Genomic DNA, 17,779 nt, shown 5'->3' with positions numbered 1-17,779 from the left:
TATTTAGACATATTGATTAAGAAAAGAAATATTTAAAATGAAATTCCAAAAACTCTAATTTGAACCCAAAGAAGGTCCATTAACTAATAAAGCGGGTCCACCAGAAACAAGAGCCTACGCCCCATTAAAAATTTCACACTTAGCCCAAGGCTCACAATCCAAAGTCATGGGCCCATTGCAGCCAATTGGGTCCTTCATAGTCACGTGCAAACGCCAATATCACGTGCGAACAAGCACCATTCGTCCATTCCTATTCTCGTAGCCCTTTATATTCCCCGTACCCAAATGGAATGGCGGGAAAGTCTGTGTCCTTCGTAGAGGGAAAATCTCGCAAAGCTGACTTCAAAACCCTTCCCAAAGTAAGGAAAATGTCCCAAATTGAAACCCTAGGTATTCTCGAAGAGCTCCAAGCTCTCGTCTCCGATAAACTTCAAGTAGTAAGTTCTATTTATGTTGGATTTTATTTGAATTCAGATATTGACTTAATTCTTCGGATTTTATCTGGTTCCTGTTTATTTTTCTCTTTTTCTTCTGCTAATTTGAATTTTTGCTTTTATTTCATGGTCTTAATCTTCATGGGTTCTGTCCAATTTTCTTGCTTTTTACTTATTTTATTGATAAATTGATTTCTGGGTAGCGGCTAAAATGGAGCCTCTTTTTGATTACTTAGTAAACTAGAGGGATAATTTATTCCTTTCTACCCTCTTAATGTTTTATTTCTTTTTTTTTTATCAAAAATGAAATTTGCTATTTTTATAATGCAGTAATTCTCTTTCAAGGTGGAATTATGTAGTATAAAGGTTTTAGTAGAAAATTTTCAGCCTTTAGCAGGTTGAATGATGTTTTTGATAAAAATGATGTGAGAACAGGACAACAATTTGCCTGCCCTTGTATTATGGTCCTGATTTTTATGCTCAAAGAAAATTACTTTCCTTTCTGAGTTGTAAGCTAGAAATATCATTCAACGCTGGGACTTTGTATAAAGTTCTCATTGTTCAAAATGGTTTGTCTTTTCAGGTGTCCTACAAGTGGCTGAGTCGTAATTTTCTGGTGTCATCCAATGTAGCGAAAAGGTAAAAATTCCCTGCCAAGGATGTAGTTAAAGTTTGTTTTCATGTATATAGCCATGTGCACTCACATATGCATACAGAGATAATATATAACAGCTTACTTATAGTTGTACGCGTACTTAGATTGCTTGCTGAGTTTGTTGAGAAACATGGAAGTGAGTTAGAAGTTGTATATAGTTTGTCTGGCTGGTTGAAGAACACTCCATCAAACTATCATATACAGCTTGTGACAGGGCCTAAACTTGCAGGTTAGACTTTCCAGGGCAATTTCATCTTTACACTTATTTTTATACTTTGACAGTTGCGGGTATGTACAACTTTACATCTGTGCTTGTGTACAGCAGGCAGGACCGTTCTTGGGATGGATGACCTATGCATAATAGAATATTCATGGTAAATTAGATGGAAGTTCATTGATCTGTGGATCTCCATTGTATCTAGAATGCTAACTTGTAATATCTTTTATGAGAAATCTTTATTCAGTTGACTGACTGACATGTTTTTACTTTTTTTTAATTAAGACTCATAAAGGGGGATTTAAAATTGTACAATGGAAATTTAAATGCAATTATATAAAATGAATGAGATAGATTGCCTTTTCTATCTATTTTAACTTCCAAATTTTCAGTATTGCTGGAACAGCTTCCTCCATATCAGTTTCTTTTTACTTAGGAAGTTATCTTATGGGTTCTCATTTCTGGATTTTTCACTATAAGTTATTGAAATACATGCAATGCTCTCCAGTCTGTGCATTAAATTAACCCAACGACTTCTCCGTGTGAATAGACTTAATACAGCTGAGTACACTACTTTTTAAGATGTGTTGGGTGGTTTTGGGTATCTTATCTTTCTCTAACTGTTTTGCCATAATTGTATTTATGTTGTTTAGCTATTAAAAATAGGTAAAAGAGATTAATGGCAATTCACTTTCCTAACTTTCTTGCAGAAGCCAAGCAAGAATATGATGGCAATTGCAGAGTTCATGTGTACAGTGTGCAAGCTTGCATCCCAAAGGACCCAGCTGCGCTTTGGAATACTGAATTTATACAAGCTGAGGAGCTCTTCAAGCAGCCCACCACAGTGGATAATTGCTTGAGAGATAACAGGTATCCTTCTATAAAGTGATCATTGCAGCACAGGAACAGAAATAGATTTCATGTTGTGTTGGTGGGTCTTTCATAGTAAGGAAAAAAAAGGCCTTTTCTTTTCTGTGGTTGGGGGGCTGGGCTCAAGATATAAGTCAGCTTATTCTCTGAATAAACTCTTGCTGGAATTTCACTTGCTAGTTTCTTAATCGGATAAACATATAGAAAACTATATGAGTAACGTGTACATCTCCTCAATGTTTTCATCAGGTTCTGTGGGATTTTAACTTCATTTGTCAAACGCATTGTCAATGGAACTTCCGTAAGGGTTGCAGCTGCACAGCCAAATAGTGTAGGAATCTCAGGACCGCCCAAACATAATTCTGCTCAAAACAATGCAGCTTTACCATCTCAACAAAATAAAGTTCAGCAATCAAGCTTAAAAGTTGCTCACCAGCCTCCCAGTGTGGTAAAAGATGTCAAAAGCGACAGTACTGACATAGGAGTCCATGATCTGGCCAGCAAGCCTTCTTCTGATAAAGAAAAAATTTCTTCCTTGTCTTCTAATAAAAAGAAAGGCCAGAATGATAAAAGCTCCACTGCAAGTGGAGGATCATTAGCAAATTTATGGGGTCGTGCATCTACCAAACCGAAGCCTAGTTGTGTGCTGGCAGATGATAGTGATTCCATCCAAAATTGCAATGGTTTGTTTCTATTTGATTTGTTTCTAGAGTTACCTTGGTATATGAAGTTTTTTTATATAAATTGGAAAGTGAACTTATATTCAACAAATCTAGGGTTCACATTACTTAGGTGGTTCTGATATTTGATTTTTTTCATTTCTACAACATGGTTTTCATATTCTTAGCTGACTTTTTTTCTTGTTTCTATAATTTCTTTTTCATTATTAGTTAGTGCAGATGCACAAATTTGTGCTCGTGAAGGAGTAGAGGATGAGAACAGTGACGATGATGCTCAAGATGTTAATTTTAGGAGAGCTTCTAATGGTGAAGGCAATAGAAAACGGAGGGTAGTTTTTGATTTCTCAGATGAAGACGAGTATGAAGATGCTGTCAATCTAGCTTCACCTGATCCCCCTAAAGGGAAATCATCTTTTGATTCTGAACAAAATTCTAAAACTTTGGTTCCAAAGATACCCAATTTGATTGTAGACGAGCCAAACAAAGATGAAGTAAAGGTCAAGGAAGAGAAAACTAATAATAGAGAACCCAAAAGCACAAGCAAAAGCACAATTGGTGGACATTCCTCTTCAGTTAAGGTTGAAAACCAGCTTCCTGAAACTGATGTGAAGGATAAAGTGATTGATGGCGCTCCAAATTCACCTAAAAGGAGAAAAGTGATGAAGACACGAATTGATGACCGAGGAAGAGAAGGTAAATCCAATGCCTAGCCTCTCTCTAAGAGTGCTTTGTTTTCTTTGTCAGTGCATCATCCAATTTTGAAAATTTTGTCACCTGCTCTTTCTTACTTCAATTGGGATTTGAAATACTGAAAACAAAGTTCATTCTTGGTCTATATTTACTTTTTAATCTGTCATCGTGCAACATTTCTTACTTCATGCTGAAGGTTTGCTCTTGTGAAATTCCTTCAATGCCTACAGTTTTACTCATCCAATTAATTTTTTTATGGATGCCCCAAATTTAAACTTGACCACTGGAAACCTATAATTGAATGTTTTTGGCCATCTTGCTTTCTATGAGACATGTGGACATTGGTGTTTGTGCATATGCATCTTTCATGCACTAAATTGGAGCAAACAGTGTTCATAGTGCTAAATTCAACAGATTCTATCTTCTCGTATTAATATTTTTCTCCCATTTTGTTAATATTAGTAACTGAGGTAGTCTGGGAAGGTGAGGAGACAGAGGTGAAGAAAGTTGAAAGTGATATGCCAAAGCAAGTTGGAAGTGGAACACCCAATGCTGACACCAATACTGTCACAAGTACTAACAGGTTAATGCTATTTTCTCTTCATTGTTTTTTGCTAGTTCTCATTTTTCCCAGAAAAAGTGCACTTTCACAATTGCTTATCATGTCTAACGAAACACTCGCTTGTCTGAAAAATGGCCAGCTGTTTGGTTTATTTGTTTTTGCCTTCTAATAAACACTCTGTATAGTTGTACTGGTTCCTGTGTCTGGAAAATGATTCCAGGATACCTAATTCTCTGCTGCTGCACTCAGGAAAAGGACAAAAATAAAAATTATAAGTAAAAATTTATCTCTTATAAAATCCCCCTAAATGAGAGAAAAATAAATGCCTTCTTTATTCTTGTATAATGTGCTCTCTTTGTCATTATAATATTAGTACATTCTGCTTTTGATTTTCATGGTAATTCAGTTGGCATCGCAGTCTTTTGAAACTCAGCATGCCAAAATATGAATTATTTTTTTTTTCAGGATTCTGACTTTGGATAACCCATTACCTGTATAACCTCTCCTTCTTCTCTCTCTTTCCTCCTGCCAGGCATGAGTAAAACTAAAGCCCAACGGGTACTTGCTAAAATACTAGGTCCTATGAGGGAGGGTTAACAATTGTCGCCAGAATAACAAAGAGCACAGTAGGGCTGAGTGGGATTTGTGTTGCATTTTTAACTTTTAAGGATATTTATAGTTAACACACATCTTGAATTGGATGGTAATCCTGTAAAATTGTGTACCCTAACTGTAAGGAGGGAAGAAAAGAGAGAGAGAAAGGGAGAAGTTGTATATAGCTCCTTACTGCAATGATATAAATATTTTGGGTGCTTGTGTTTCATGCCTTCAAGCTATTGCAACATTGATAGGTTTCTAAGCTATGCGCACGTCACTGAGGCCAATGTTTGTGCCAATTATTTAGATCTTTTATTTTAATTTTTCTGTTTTAGTAGAAAATTAGTAGCTAGGGCATTGGTGCCTTCTAACTATTTGATTTGTTGATGCAGGCCTCCCGCAGCCAAGAAGTCTCCTGCACTTGGAAACACTGCACCATCTAATCCAGGAGGCAAAGCTGGAAACAAGAAAGCTGGAAATGCAAAGGATCCTAAGCAAGGGAACATTCTATCGTTCTTCAAAAGGGTTTGATCAGATTGATGCCGAGCGGCTTTGCTTTTTCTTCCCATTCTGTATGAGCTTTGCAGTAATGAAAGGTTGCTTTAACAGACATCAGTATATGTTCATGTATATTCTCATGGATTTTTATGAAGTTATATTTCTCAATCTGCATCTTCATCTGCTAGTTATGAGAATTTACCGAGGCTGCTCAAGTAATCTGCTAGTTTCAAAAGGGAATCTTTCGAGTTCAATTCATCAAACTTTAGAATCACCAGGTGAGATGCAGAGCTTGGAGTCTGCACCTCCAGCAATGCTCCAGGATGAGATATTATGCCAATGCATCAACTCAGTTATTTTACTTTTACTTTGGAAAACCAGAATCGAATTGGTTTTGTATGCTATCTGCTTGGCTTTGGGTAAAATAATTCAGTCAACAGCTATTCTATATATATATATAGAATCTTCAAGTTCGGACAAGGATCAAAGTTCAAACAACAATTATCGCCACATAACAGCCTGACAAATAACCTTTGCCTAGAAGCTCAGAGAAAAACTGAGACAACTTACCAAATTCAAAACCAATGTTTTATGCCCTGGATCGATTCATCAAAGAAACTTACAGCAACCTAGTGAATGTCCGTGGTCAAACATAGAAGTTAAAAAAAAAAGGCATAAAAGCAGGGGACTGAGTTGATCAAGTGTTTCCAAAGAACATGAGAGAATAATATACATGATTTACATTCATTCTTGCATACACAGCACTCAGAATTCTCTCTATTTTCAACTATCTCGGATTAAGTTGGTCGGCTCACTCAAAACATACTTTGGTAGTTCATACTTAGCACCTGCAAACAAGAGTTCGTATAAAGCATGTTAGCAGGAATTTCTCAAGCCAGAGAAAGCAACACTTTCTAAGTTAAATTATTTGCAATAAATTATTGGAAATACACCATTCCATACTAGATAGCACCAGTTTTAGTTCTAAATTTGTTAGAAATTCAGTGGCATCAACATCACCCTACTAAAAACTTGTGTGTTTGGTTTTAAAAAACATTTTTCATTCTCTATTTTCGAATTTATTGAGCATGTGTTTTATAAATCAAAATGAAAAACTATTTCTAAACAAAAAAACAGTGATTACGTATTTGGAATTGTATTTTGTCAATATGTATTATATAACTGCTATTAATGTTCTCAATATGTATCATATACATATACATTATTGAGTAAAGATCAACTTAATTTAATATACACAAATATTCAATTTAAGACAAATAATATATAATTAAATGTTACAATTTTACCTAAATCTTTTGTTTAATTTTCCATCCGCCTAGCACTTGAATGTACTTGATCAGACAAAGCAAATATATACCTTGAAATTAGAAAGATAAAACAAAATGAAAACATAAAAAGCTTATATTTTCTTAAACCAAACAGAGTCCTAATTATTTCCTGGGAGGTTGAATCTTGGCGCTATTTAAAGGAGGCTAAAATAGTCATCAAAATCTGATGCAGCAAAATTTTTACCTCGTTCATCATAGCAGATGGTTAAATCAGCATTTTGCACTATGACCCCAGCACTGTCCACGATAGCTTGAGCAAGGGTTAGATCAGCTTCAGCAGCAGCTCGAAGTGCATCCCAAATCTCTAGTGTCCAGGAAGTTGGCGTACATTTCGGGTCCATGCAAAAGATAACCAATTTATTTTCATTTATGCAGAGTCAAAGGAAAAAGTTATATTGGAAGTAGAAGGCTATCAAGAAAACCATAGTTGTTCAATTTACTTTCAATCATTTACTTCTAAAGTTCTACTCTACAGTCAAACTAGATTGCACTTATACAATGTAATAGATTTCTTGTCGAGACCAGATTTCTATATCATAGACAAAAAATGGGTTTGTATACCACCTCAAGTTAGAAATATAATCTTCACTCTTCAAAAAAAAAAAAAAAGTTAGAAATATAATCTTCAACTGAATCTTTGATGCAGAACCACCTTGGTGATATATTTGGAACTTGGAATTATGTTGAAGTTTTATGCCTTGTATTTATATAATTTGGTAGGTTTTTTTTCATTCAGCTTTGAGTTTCTGAGACTTGAGTATTGAGGTCTCCCCCTTGGTGCTCTCTTTTCCTTCCCCCATTTCTTCTAATACTAAGTTCCTCTGGTTCTTTTTCCTGTTTGATATTCATGTAATTTCTATTTCTTTCTTTCTCAGCCTTGGTTCATCTTACAACCATATTACTATTCAGTAGTCAAATTTTAAAATACCAACTACTGGCACTAAGTATTGAGAGCTTGTATGCTTAATCTAGTGATTTGCAAAAATCATTGTAGGCTTTAAGTGAGATGTGATTTTAATTAAAATAAGTGTAGCTAAAATGGCAATTCTCCTAAATCATGTGTCATAAAACAGTGATCATCTTTTACTCAGTACAACTTGGCCTGTCTTTGTAATTAAGTGGGGTTAAATACTGTTATTAAAACTCCTAAATATCAATGTTTAATTTGACAGTCAAGTCCGTGGAGAACCTTCTGATGAAACCTTTAGTTCTCATTAGTAACTTTACTCTGGTCTATCAAACATTAAATCTAAGTTATCAGCAATGTGTATGTCAGCCATCTCAGAATTCAAGTTGTGGGTCGACTGTTGACGAGTTTTAAGGCTGATCTAAATATCACATTGTAAAAAAATTAAACCTAAAGCCATCCTGTTAGCAATGTCCATAGTTCTCATCATTCACAAGAAGATTGCTAAGGGGAACCTAAAGCCAACTCAACATTCAGGCCTCTGTCAGTTTTTCTTTTCTTTTCTTTTTGGGCTATAAAACTTTAAATTACTCTGATCAGTGAAAGAGTTGGGCTGGCTAGTTTACACTTACCATTTTCAGTTAATCTGTGTGCATGCTTATGTAATTTACACACATAATCCAGGATTTTAATTTTATATCGTACAGGGGATGTGGAACTTAACTAATTAACATGAAAATACCTTCCTACATGAATCTGAGTATCCAAGAACAACATTTCGTTTTTATAGTTCTAGGTCTAACTTCAGAACCAACCAAAATTTGCAATAGATCAACTCAGTCTGATTCAGTTTTCCATAAAAAAAGGATTCACCACATAACTAGGTCTGCATATTGGTGGTGTTAGCTGCCATTGTTAGACTAACTCACAGAGAGAAGAAACGGTTTTTATACGGCCAACTCAAGATCAACAAAATTTCTTCTCACAAACGAAATTGGGAACATCTACATGCAAATATTCACAATCTTATCCATGTTAACCTAACAGTTGATTTAGATTAACAAAGTCTTTGGTGATTATAAGTCATAGGTAACTACCTTTCCTGCCACCATAATGAGGAGCAGTGTCCCAAAACTCTTCACGCATCTGCACAAGTTGAGACTTTGTAATTGGCTGAGGGTGTTTCCAGGGTTTTGGCTTCCTGATCTTTTTCACATTCCCTGTTGAAGCCAAAAAAGTTAACCGTATTACTTTTTAACTTTAGTACATATAATATTCGACTGTGAATCTAAAAGCAAGAGTTCATACTGCACTTTTACCATAAGGAGTTAGTTAGCACAAGGTGAAAAGAAACCAACAACCCAAATACTCAAATACTACCTCTTTTGAAGATAGCAGGCTTGGAGCTCAAACTTCACGGTATTATAAAGAAAATGTCATATATGAATGGTGCTAAGATCCATTAAAATACCCAGTACATGGATGAATTTATAGCCGATTTCATGCGACCAAGGGATTAGTCCTTTTGTTTTCATTAAATTTCAACACAAAAGCATATAAGTAAATAAATATTGTAGCAGCCCCTATAATGCCATTTTTCTTCATTGAAAAGTAAATCAACAAAAAGGTTCAAAAGCAAATGAGTACTAATTGCAGGTTCATATCTAAATATTCAAATCCTCATCCTAAATTTAGCAAATCCTTTTCAACTGACCAGCCACTTATTTATTTATTTATTTTTTTTGACAATTCGTCAAAGAAGAACAATATAATCACATAATTGTATAACGAAAAATGCTGATAATCTCTAACATTCAACGCAATAAAAAACAAAATAAAAATTGGACCAACAATTAAAAAAATAAATAAATGAAATTCAAGCGGCTGCCTTTCAGTTGCTTAGAAGATATGGGAAACTTTTGCTAGTCAATCTACCATTTGACTATCTTAGCTCAAAGTTTTTTCTCAAGCTGAAACAATTCAAATATGTTGTCATTGTTCTAAAAGCTTCCAATTTTCCCTACGATTTTCCCGGGAACCAAACAGAAATTCCGCAAACAGAGGAAGAGAAAAGACTAAAGTAAAAAGCCTGACCGTCTCCCTTGGCCGGCGTCGATCCAGCACAGCCCATTCTGCTTATCTTCTAAAGCCCAAAAGCTCACAATTTTCAAAGCCCAAAGAAAACAGGGGAAAAACAAAAAAGCTTGCCTCTTTTATATATTTTCAGAACAAAACTCTCGTAGCGTTGTTCATTGAGATTGAAGTCAAAGCTTCTTTAAAGAAGAGAGGGAGAAGGCGATGGAAACGTTTCTCCGGTGAAAAAGGCCCCCTGCAGTTTTTCCGGTGAGTTAAATTAAATTATGAAAGGAAAAAAGAACGGAGGAAACTGATGATTTGATGATGATTGGGTAACTAAATAAATAAATACAATATAATATAATAATGTAAATAATAAGAGAGAAATCGTGAATCGATTGTGATTGGTGGTTGGCTGTCATGTTCCTTGTTCGTGAGTTTCTTTATTCATTTTTCTAACCTTTTCCTTTTTCGGGGTGGGGAGGACTTCCAATAATTTATCCTACATTTTCGAAAACTTTACATTTATCCTTATAACTTTAATGACTCTACCAATTAAGCCCTTGAGAATCTTATCATTAAATATCTTACATTATCCGATATTTTATAATCGAGTTCGAGTAATAATTAAGTCTTTGAGAGTTTACTATTTGAGTCTTCAATTCGGATTTCTCAATGTTCAAATATTGAGAAGTGAAATTTTTAATTTTTTAAAAGTCAAATTAGTGTGTAAAGAAATCGAATCTAATATCTAAATATTTTCATGAGTAATTTGTTAATTATTTTTAATCTAAAATTTCACTGAATTATTGTTTATTTATATCAAATATGAGTTTCGAGTTCATCCTCTTAAGATTCAAATTTTAGTATACATTTCTAAATTAAAATGTTTAATTTTTTAAAAATTTATTTGGGGTTAGGAATTGGGATTAGTCTTGAAACTTTTATTCTTGTTGAGTCAGGATCTCAATTTTTATTTAATTTGATTCTTAAATATAAATTTCTTTAGAATATATTAATAAATATTTTAAAATGATGAAATTCTTTATTCATTCATGCGATCACGTATGCTATTTGCTTGATTATATAATTTAAATTTTTAAAAGTTTTCAATATCTTTCAAAAAAATATATAAATAATTTTAATAAAATATTATATTACCTTGAGATTGAAATTCAAAATCCTCACTTGACCATATGGGAATTCACAACACGTGTAACCTCGTATAAAAGTTTACAAATGTAGCTTTTTTAATTTCTAATGCAGATCAATAGGACTTAATTGTGAGGTTTTAAATTATAGAAACGAAATTGGTATTTACACAAACCTTGAGGGACAGAATGGGTCTATGGAATCTTTATGATACGGCAACGTTAATTGACTTGTGAGAAATTGCCATGTCAGCATTGGGTGAAGATCGGGACCTTCTGTAGGACCCACTTTTTAAATGTCCTATTATTGAAGATAATTGGGCCCGCCATTTGCGGCTTCGGGCAAATCTATTGGTCTCGGGAGTGTGACGACATTTCCGTTCATGATTATGAAACTGATATTTTCTTTTTCTTTTTCTTTTTTATGGAATTTCCATATTTTCCTATTTATTCAAATAATAGATTTAATCCTTAACTGACCAATGACCTAAATGCTGAAACATAGTATTTTGGAATTACTTTTAAAATTTTAATTTATAATTAATCATTAAAAAATCTCAAAAAAGATGATAAATTTAAACTTCAAAACTTAATCCTTAAAAAATAACTATAATTAGACCAAACTTTACTTGTAACTATAAGATTAATTTGAGGGAATAACCTTTCCCAATGTCAACAAAGATTGTAATTTATTGAATTATACATTGAATCTCTCTCTCTTTAATTGTTTTGGTTATCAAAACAAACCTACTTAAACCCCAAGAGGTTTTTCTGGTGAAGGCTTTACTAGTGTGCAAAGCTGTTGTTAATGCCTTGTAGTGGAGTGGGATTGTTGATTCCGCTGCAGCCACTTAGGCTCCAAAAAGCCTCCAAGACCCTCAATAATTATAAAAGCTCAATTCACTCTACAGGAGTTGGATTGCTGTTTGTCGTAAAATTATTGGTAATGCATTTTAAGAATACTTTGGCAAGCTAAATTGATTTTTGCTTCTGCAGGGTTGACTGCATTGACACAAAAACAAGTCCACACAACATATATCATCCGCATAGTAATGATGACTTTCTTAACAGCTTTGCTTTCAACATATCATCAGTTTTCTCTCAAATGCCATAGCAAGTTGACACAATGCTGCATATTAATCGGTTATGCAGGGATTGTAGAACCTTACATATGTTACAGCATCTGGCCAAGAAATAACCTGTGCTAAGTCGCTATTCTCATACTTGAAAGGTACAAATTCCTGCTAATACATATCCGATTCCGTTACAGACTAGCTTAAAAAGAAATATGGTGATCCAAATTCAAGATGGATAGTGTAGACTCAAGAAAGGAGGGTGAAAATCAGTAGCTGGACAAGCTTGTCATCAATAGTTGTAATTAGTTCAGAAACGGAATGAATCACTGGATCCATACTTGCTCCTCATATTGTAATGGTCAAACTTTGAGTTATCATAGTCCACTGGCTTGCTCTCCACAGGTTTTTGATCTGTCCCAGATGTTCCAAAAACCACCTCTCCTGTTTTATCACGTTGGCGATGTCTCAGTCTTTCCTTCTGGGTCTTAGACCTGCTGTAAGGAGGAACCTCACCTAACCCATAGAATTCTGCAAATTCTTGTCGTTTGGAGGAACGATGCTTGCTGGACAAAGAAGGATCCTTGAAGCTGCTTGATTTTATTACCTTCGAAGGCTTCATCTCTGAATGCTTATCACTTGTATTAGTTGTATGTGTCTGCCGGGTTCCAGACACCGGAGCTGGAGTGGTCTGCCTTTGAACTAACGGAGGTGGGGCTTCATCTTCAGGCTTCCTAAGAGAATCCTTCATTGGTGTAAGACCTTTCTTGGAGCCACTTGATCGGAAACGAGAGGGAACAAAATAAAGGAACATTGTGGCCATTGCTTCGAGTGCAAGCTTGGATAGATCCATGACAAGCTGGCCAAAAGATGGCCACCCGGGTTCCTCTTTCACACTTTCCACAATAGGAGTGGGCTTCTGCTTGCTTGGTTGTTCTTTGAATTCACTCTCTGAAGGTTGCTGCTGCAACAGTTTCCGCATCAGATGAAGCCAATAGAGCAACAATGCATGAAAAAAAATTATTTTGGGGCAACAAAGTATAAGATGCTTTGGCCTCCCAAGACCATTATAAAGGAAATCAACAACAACAACACTGAGATAGATATAGCAATGAGGCAGACATGGTGCTTGTTAGCACACTTCCCTACAAAGACAACTTGAAGCCACAACTACAACAGCAGCAGAGCTTATTGGTACATGTGCGAGAAAATTGATATCGAATATATCTTCGCAGCAAGGGTGGCAGAGTAATTTAAAGTTCATGAGACTGAATTTGCTCACCAAAAAGAGATGAAAAATAAATAACAGTCAGAGGGCTGTCAAGGTTGTTATAATTGTCATGTTACATTGTTGAGATGAAAAGTAAGAGTTATACCATTCTCGGGAAGAAAGAAGATCCAAATCCCTGCTGAAGCAAGCATGTAGCATATCCAACGAAGACTGCACCAACAACCATCAGGATATCTGTGAAAAGGCCAAAGTGTGAAAGTCAGCAAGTACTTTAACGTAACAAGAGTACAGATGCACAATTGTTAATGTCAAAATTATCAAGATAACCACTTGTTCAAAAGGACTCATTTCATGCTGGCTAAAAGCCTGTATTACAAATATTAATAAGGTAGCTATGATTTACTTCAACTGTCACACTTATCACTATTAAGTTATCCTGAGTAACATGGCTGTCCCAGCCCAGATTATGGGCAACAATATTCCTACTTTAAGGACCAGACTTGTTCCCTGTTTTATCAACTTTGGAGTTCCGCTAGAAATCTTCCTGGATGGTTTGATTCTTTTATTCTCAGAGGTAGGCTTATATGTGGTCATCTTGATGATATAATTCATTCATCAAAATGAAAAAACAATAGATTGGTTATAGTGTTGCTCAAGAGAGTAAACTAATATCCAACCAATAAGAAAATTAATTTCTCAAATAATCAGATTGGTGTTTTTCTTTAGCAGGGGGGGGGAGGGCTCAGTACTGTAACAGTAAATTGACTATGCAACAAGAAGAATTGAAGGTAAATATGGCTATGCACATTGTGATGCATATAGATAGGAGTACAACCTGTGGGAGAAACAGAACTATACTGATAATCACAATCGTCTTGATTGAGGGAGATTTGCCGAAGGGCAGCATTTCCTCTATCAATAACTAACAAGGAACAGGTGGGCTGAACATATACTACATCAAAATCATTTGAGAACTTTGCATCCTCACTGGGTCCATCCCTATATCCTGCAACATTTGATTTTCCTCCAGCAATAGTTGTGACACCTGCAAATAATTACCAGACTCAACATCCTTTTCCCTAAGAAATTAATCTACGATAGGGGCTGACAACTTCAATGAAGATACATTATTTTTCCCCATAAAGAAAGCAAAAATAAAGGATTTCAATCGACACAGCTTCAATAGTTCTGATATATCACTACAGTAGAGTCATTTCATTATTTAACGCTGTTTAACATCTGCATAGATGGATGGCTTTTATTTGAATTTTTATCAATTAACAAATTTTATGAAGACAATTCAACCTCAGTTTTAAGTTTATTTTTTTCAGTTAAATATATTCTTCATCATTATCTGCATATACCTGCATCTCCTATCTTTCTGATAGCAAGATTCATGGTATCAGCAACATACACATTTCCTTTATCATCCATGGTTACACCTTTGGGATGATTGAAACGAGCATCACTTGGCTTTCCATCCACATGCCCTGTGTAACCCTGAAATGACCCAGCAACCAATCTTCCCCGGCTATCTGCAACAATCAGTAATCATAAAAAATAACACAAAGCACACATTTATCACCAAATTAATAAATCAAAACAAATAATTCTGACAAACCCATAGCATAAAACGCTCCTATTTGATTCACTAAATAAACAGCATAAAAAAATAGAGAAAAATAAACATTTATAATTCTCATATTCACAGAGAAAAAAAAAATTCTCTCATTCAAAAAGATTGAACACATACATTGAGATAATGGTGGAGTAATCTTAACAATGTTACTATTAACTTCATCAACAGCAAATAATTCGCCATCCTCAGATACGCGAATTTTGTAAGGAACAACTCCAATCTCATTGCCTTCAACCACAGTCTCAACTAAGTATCCATTCTCAAATTGAAGAACATTGCCATCTGTAAAAGAAAAAAAGGAAACCCATTAAAATATTAAAATTCATACAACATACAGAATCAAACATTAGAAAAAAAATCATATTTTTACCTGATTGGGGGGTTTTGGTAGAAGACCTGGTCCATTTAAGTAAAGAAGAGAAGTGCTTTATCAATGGCCCTAAGTAAATCACATTACATTTGAGTAAAGCATTAGAACCAGCAAATAAGACCCAGAAAAAGGGTTTAACTAAAAACAATAAGAAACCCCATTTGAGCAAATTATAGATCAAAAGAACTAACAGCCAACAGCTTTACACCAACATGTGCAAAAGATGAAATAAAAGAAGCAGAGAAAAAAAAAATGTAGCATTAACGGAAAGCAGAAACAAGTAAACAGAAAAAATTAAATTAAAAAAACACCCATTAACCAAAAAGATGAATAGAATCTAAGATCATCAAAAAAAATTAAGAAAAACAAAAGAAAAGGGTACCAGTAGGGGCAGCATGAGCTTGGAAATGAAGGGTGTAAGGAACTAAAAGAAGTATTAGTGTGAAAAAGAGATGGGATTCTCTCATTTTCCTCTAACTAAGCTTAGGAAGCTAGTTCTTCTCCTACGGCCAGTAAGGAGAGAGAGTGAGAGAGAGAGAAAAGGGCAAGAGAGAGAGAAATTTTGGGGCGTTAAAGGTAAAGTAAAAGGTTAAAGTAACATTGTATTTTTGTTGAACTTTTTAAAGAGCTTTTGAGGGAGAGAACAAAGTGTACTTTAAACAAAAATCTTCAAGTTTTGCAGTCCCAAGTTAGCAGCATTTGTCTACTATTTGGATTGGGATATCATTCAGGTGCTTTCAAAATGGATTTTTTATAAGTTAAGTGTCAGATTCTGCCTCAAAAGATTTCTTTTTTATTGATTAGAAATACTGAAGTAGAATTTATCCACAGTGGGTGTAACTGACAACTTAATCATGCTTAGAGTTTTAGATTGCCAGAACAGAGTGCAAAACACACAAAAGTAAGTTGGTATAAAATCATATTTATTAAAAGGTCATAACTATGTTCACCTACACCCATTCAATTGCTTTGGGTGAATCGGGTCCAATGCAAAGGACAAAGTAACAACTAGTCGACTATGATCTCAATTGGGATTATTGGTAGGGGTTCGGTTACAACTTTTAAAAGTTATTTGTGAGTTCACTTTCTAATTTATTAGGTTAAATAAAAAAACAAATATCTATTAATACTTTATTATCTCAAGCTGAACCTATACCTAAAAAATAATCCTATTCAGCACTAATCTCGTGAATCTGAGGGACAGGTCTAAAGAGGAACCTGAAGCCAAGCCAAAAGGACATCACATGAGCTGATGGGCAGAGACAGAGACAGGGCCTAGGGGGCTGCGGGGGATGGCCGCCTTTGTCACCTCTTACGTTTTGATGATTCCTTTGAAATGCTATATTTTCTCAGCAAGAAAAATGGGGCAAAACTCTTGATTAAAACGTATATAATCCTGCTAATTTTCGGCACTTATTACTTAGACTTGGATGCTTTATTACAACAAGTGTTTATTCAATCTTCTATGTTGTTTTATGTGTGCATAATACAATTTAAATTATGTAATAAATAAATATAAATATTTTCTAAAATTAAGATAAAGAAATTCAAAATTTATTCTTTAAATAAAAAGATCATGAGTTAAATATTCGAATGCAATAAATATGAGTGTTAACCTTAATCACGATCTAAACATTCATGCATGCATGAAACATTAAATATGGGGCAAGACTATATACATCGAAGTGGTTGCAGTTTAAGAAATTATTAATTGCGGTACACAGTTCTAGTATTATGTACAAGAATATAAATATATGTCTTTAACTTGGATCTCCATCTCATAGGGTGCAAATTAACCAGCAAAGAAGATTCATTATGTGGCTACTCTCAGCATATGTCTTCCTCTCTCTTTCTCAGCTCACTCTTTCCTTGTCATCTGCACGGGCGTCTCTCTGCCATGGAGATGAGCGTCTTGCCTTGTTGCAATTCAAGGAAAGCTTTATCACTTATAAGAATGTTTCTGCTGATCGATGTGTTCTTCCCAAGGTTGATCAATGGGAATTTCAAGGTGCTGATTGCTGCTCTTGGGAAGGCATCGAGTGTGATCACATCACCGGCCATGTCATCAGCCTTAACCTCAGTAAAAGCTGCCTTCATGGCTCTATCAATTCCAGCAGTGGCCTGTTTCGTCTTGTTCATCTTCAAAAGCTGAACCTGGCGTTCAATAACTTTAGTTACTCCGAGATACCATCAGCATTGGGCAATCTTTCGAGGTTAACATATCTGAACCTTTCTTATTCTTTATTTTCTGGTCAGATTCCATTTGCAATTTCAAAGCTTTCCAAGTTATCTACTCTCGACCTGTCTCTTAATTTTGCTGCGGGTAATCCTTACGGAGGATTGTTGGAACTTAAAAGGCCTGATATGAAGAGCTTAGTGCAGAATTTAACCTGCTTGACATACCTTGATCTTTCTTTTGCCACAATTGTAAATTGTTTGGCAAATCCCCAGCGGCTATTTTCCAACTACCCAATCTTGAGCTCCTTGAGGTGTCCAAAAATACGGATCTTGCTGGTTATTTGCCAGAATTTTACCTCAGCAGTCAGCTTAAGGTATTGTCAATTTGGAACACAAGTTTTTCTGGTGAAGTACCTGCCTCAATTGCTAATCTTCATTCCTTGGAATTCCTGGCACTTAGCCTTGCAGGTTTGTAGGATCAGTGCCCCCTTCACTCAGTAATCTCACAAAGCTCACTCATTTAGGCCTTGAAAATAATTCTTTTACAGGTGAGATACCTTCTTTTTTGTCAAACTTCACCAACCTGATTTTTCTCTCACTTG

At 35.1% G+C, this 17,779-nt stretch overlaps 4 protein-coding genes across 6 annotated transcripts in view; 2 read left to right on the top strand and 2 right to left on the bottom strand.

Annotated features, from left to right (window-relative positions):
- Positions 1 to 301: 301 nt before the first annotated feature.
- On the top strand, positions 302 to 5,555 carry POLD3 (DNA-directed DNA polymerase). Its single transcript, XM_021432159.2, has 8 exons — positions 302 to 437; positions 1,018 to 1,073; positions 1,194 to 1,318; positions 2,017 to 2,176; positions 2,426 to 2,859; positions 3,067 to 3,549; positions 4,009 to 4,129; positions 5,098 to 5,555. Exons 1-8 carry the CDS (start codon positions 369 to 371, stop codon positions 5,234 to 5,236), a joined length of 1,587 nt encoding a protein of 528 aa, XP_021287834.1. The 5' UTR covers positions 302 to 368; the 3' UTR covers positions 5,237 to 5,555.
- Positions 5,556 to 5,763: 208 nt separating this feature from the next.
- LOC110419212 (uncharacterized) lies at positions 5,764 to 9,990 on the bottom strand. 2 transcript variants are annotated; one of them, XM_021432165.2, is made up of 5 exons: positions 9,554 to 9,990; positions 8,557 to 8,679; positions 6,737 to 6,856; positions 6,511 to 6,581; positions 5,764 to 6,051 (listed from the first exon to the last, which is right to left on the bottom strand). In XM_021432165.2, the coding sequence occupies exons 1-4, from the start codon at positions 9,588 to 9,590 to the stop codon at positions 6,511 to 6,513; spliced, it is 351 nt and encodes a 116-aa protein (XP_021287840.1). In that variant the 5' UTR covers positions 9,591 to 9,990; the 3' UTR covers positions 5,764 to 6,051. The 2 variants fall into 2 exon arrangements, with proteins under 2 accessions (XP_021287840.1, XP_021287841.1); XM_021432166.2 differs by lacking the exon at positions 6,511 to 6,581 and having other exon boundaries at positions 9,554 to 9,978.
- Positions 9,991 to 11,746: 1,756 nt separating this feature from the next.
- On the bottom strand, positions 11,747 to 15,705 carry LOC110419208 (NHL domain-containing protein). 2 transcript variants are annotated; one of them, XM_021432160.2, is made up of 7 exons: positions 15,382 to 15,705; positions 15,000 to 15,068; positions 14,744 to 14,911; positions 14,355 to 14,525; positions 13,826 to 14,035; positions 13,136 to 13,224; positions 11,747 to 12,723 (listed from the first exon to the last, which is right to left on the bottom strand). In XM_021432160.2, the coding sequence occupies exons 1-7, from the start codon at positions 15,464 to 15,466 to the stop codon at positions 12,070 to 12,072; spliced, it is 1,446 nt and encodes a 481-aa protein (XP_021287835.1). In that variant the 5' UTR covers positions 15,467 to 15,705; the 3' UTR covers positions 11,747 to 12,069. The 2 variants fall into 2 exon arrangements, with proteins under 2 accessions (XP_021287835.1, XP_021287836.1); XM_021432161.2 differs by having other exon boundaries at positions 11,747 to 12,720; positions 15,382 to 15,704.
- Positions 15,706 to 16,802: 1,097 nt separating this feature from the next.
- LOC110419209 (uncharacterized) overlaps positions 16,803 to 17,779 on the top strand; it is a 7,993-nt gene continuing 7,016 nt past the window's right edge. The window contains 3 exon segments of the mRNA XM_089784123.1: positions 16,803 to 17,415; positions 17,418 to 17,642; positions 17,645 to 17,725. Of these exon segments, the coding sequence (XP_089640249.1) occupies positions 16,815 to 17,415; positions 17,418 to 17,642; positions 17,645 to 17,725 (907 nt within the window). The 5' untranslated portion in view covers positions 16,803 to 16,814.

Source organism: Theobroma umbraticum, unplaced genomic scaffold (assembly GCF_002168275.2).
Source record: "Theobroma umbraticum cultivar Fairchild unplaced genomic scaffold, ASM216827v3 scaffold_67.0, whole genome shotgun sequence".
Lineage (NCBI taxonomy): Eukaryota > Viridiplantae > Streptophyta > Magnoliopsida > Malvales > Malvaceae > Theobroma > Theobroma umbraticum.
The sequence above is the reverse complement of the archived record's forward strand: the minus strand, read 5'-3'. Positions and strand labels throughout refer to the sequence as shown.

Coding starts and splice junctions, on each gene's coding strand:
- POLD3 (XM_021432159.2), top strand. CDS start 369: ATGTCCCAAATTGAAACCCTAGGTATTCTCGAAGAGCTCCAAGCTCTC. Junction 3,550..4,008: donor TGATGACCGAGGAAGAGAAG/GTAAATCCAATG, acceptor TGTTAATATTAG/TAACTGAGGTAGTCTGGGAA. Junction 4,130..5,097: donor ACTGTCACAAGTACTAACAG/GTTAATGCTATT, acceptor TTGTTGATGCAG/GCCTCCCGCAGCCAAGAAGT.
- LOC110419212 (XM_021432165.2), bottom strand. CDS start 9,590: ATGGGCTGTGCTGGATCGACGCCGGCCAAGGGAGACG. Junction 8,680..9,553: donor GACGCCGGCCAAGGGAGACG/GTCAGGCTTTTT, acceptor TGGCTTCAACAG/GGAATGTGAAAAAGATCAGG. Junction 6,857..8,556: donor TCATTATGGTGGCAGGAAAG/GTAGTTACCTAT, acceptor CCTGGACACTAG/AGATTTGGGATGCACTTCGA.
- LOC110419208 (XM_021432160.2), bottom strand. CDS start 15,466: ATGAGAGAATCCCATCTCTTTTTCACACTAATACTTCTTTTAGTTCCT. Junction 14,526..14,743: donor TACTCCACCATTATCTCAAT/GTATGTGTTCAA, acceptor TGATTGTTGCAG/ATAGCCGGGGAAGATTGGTT. Junction 14,036..14,354: donor CAGAAAGATAGGAGATGCAG/GTATATGCAGAT, acceptor AATTATTTGCAG/GTGTCACAACTATTGCTGGA.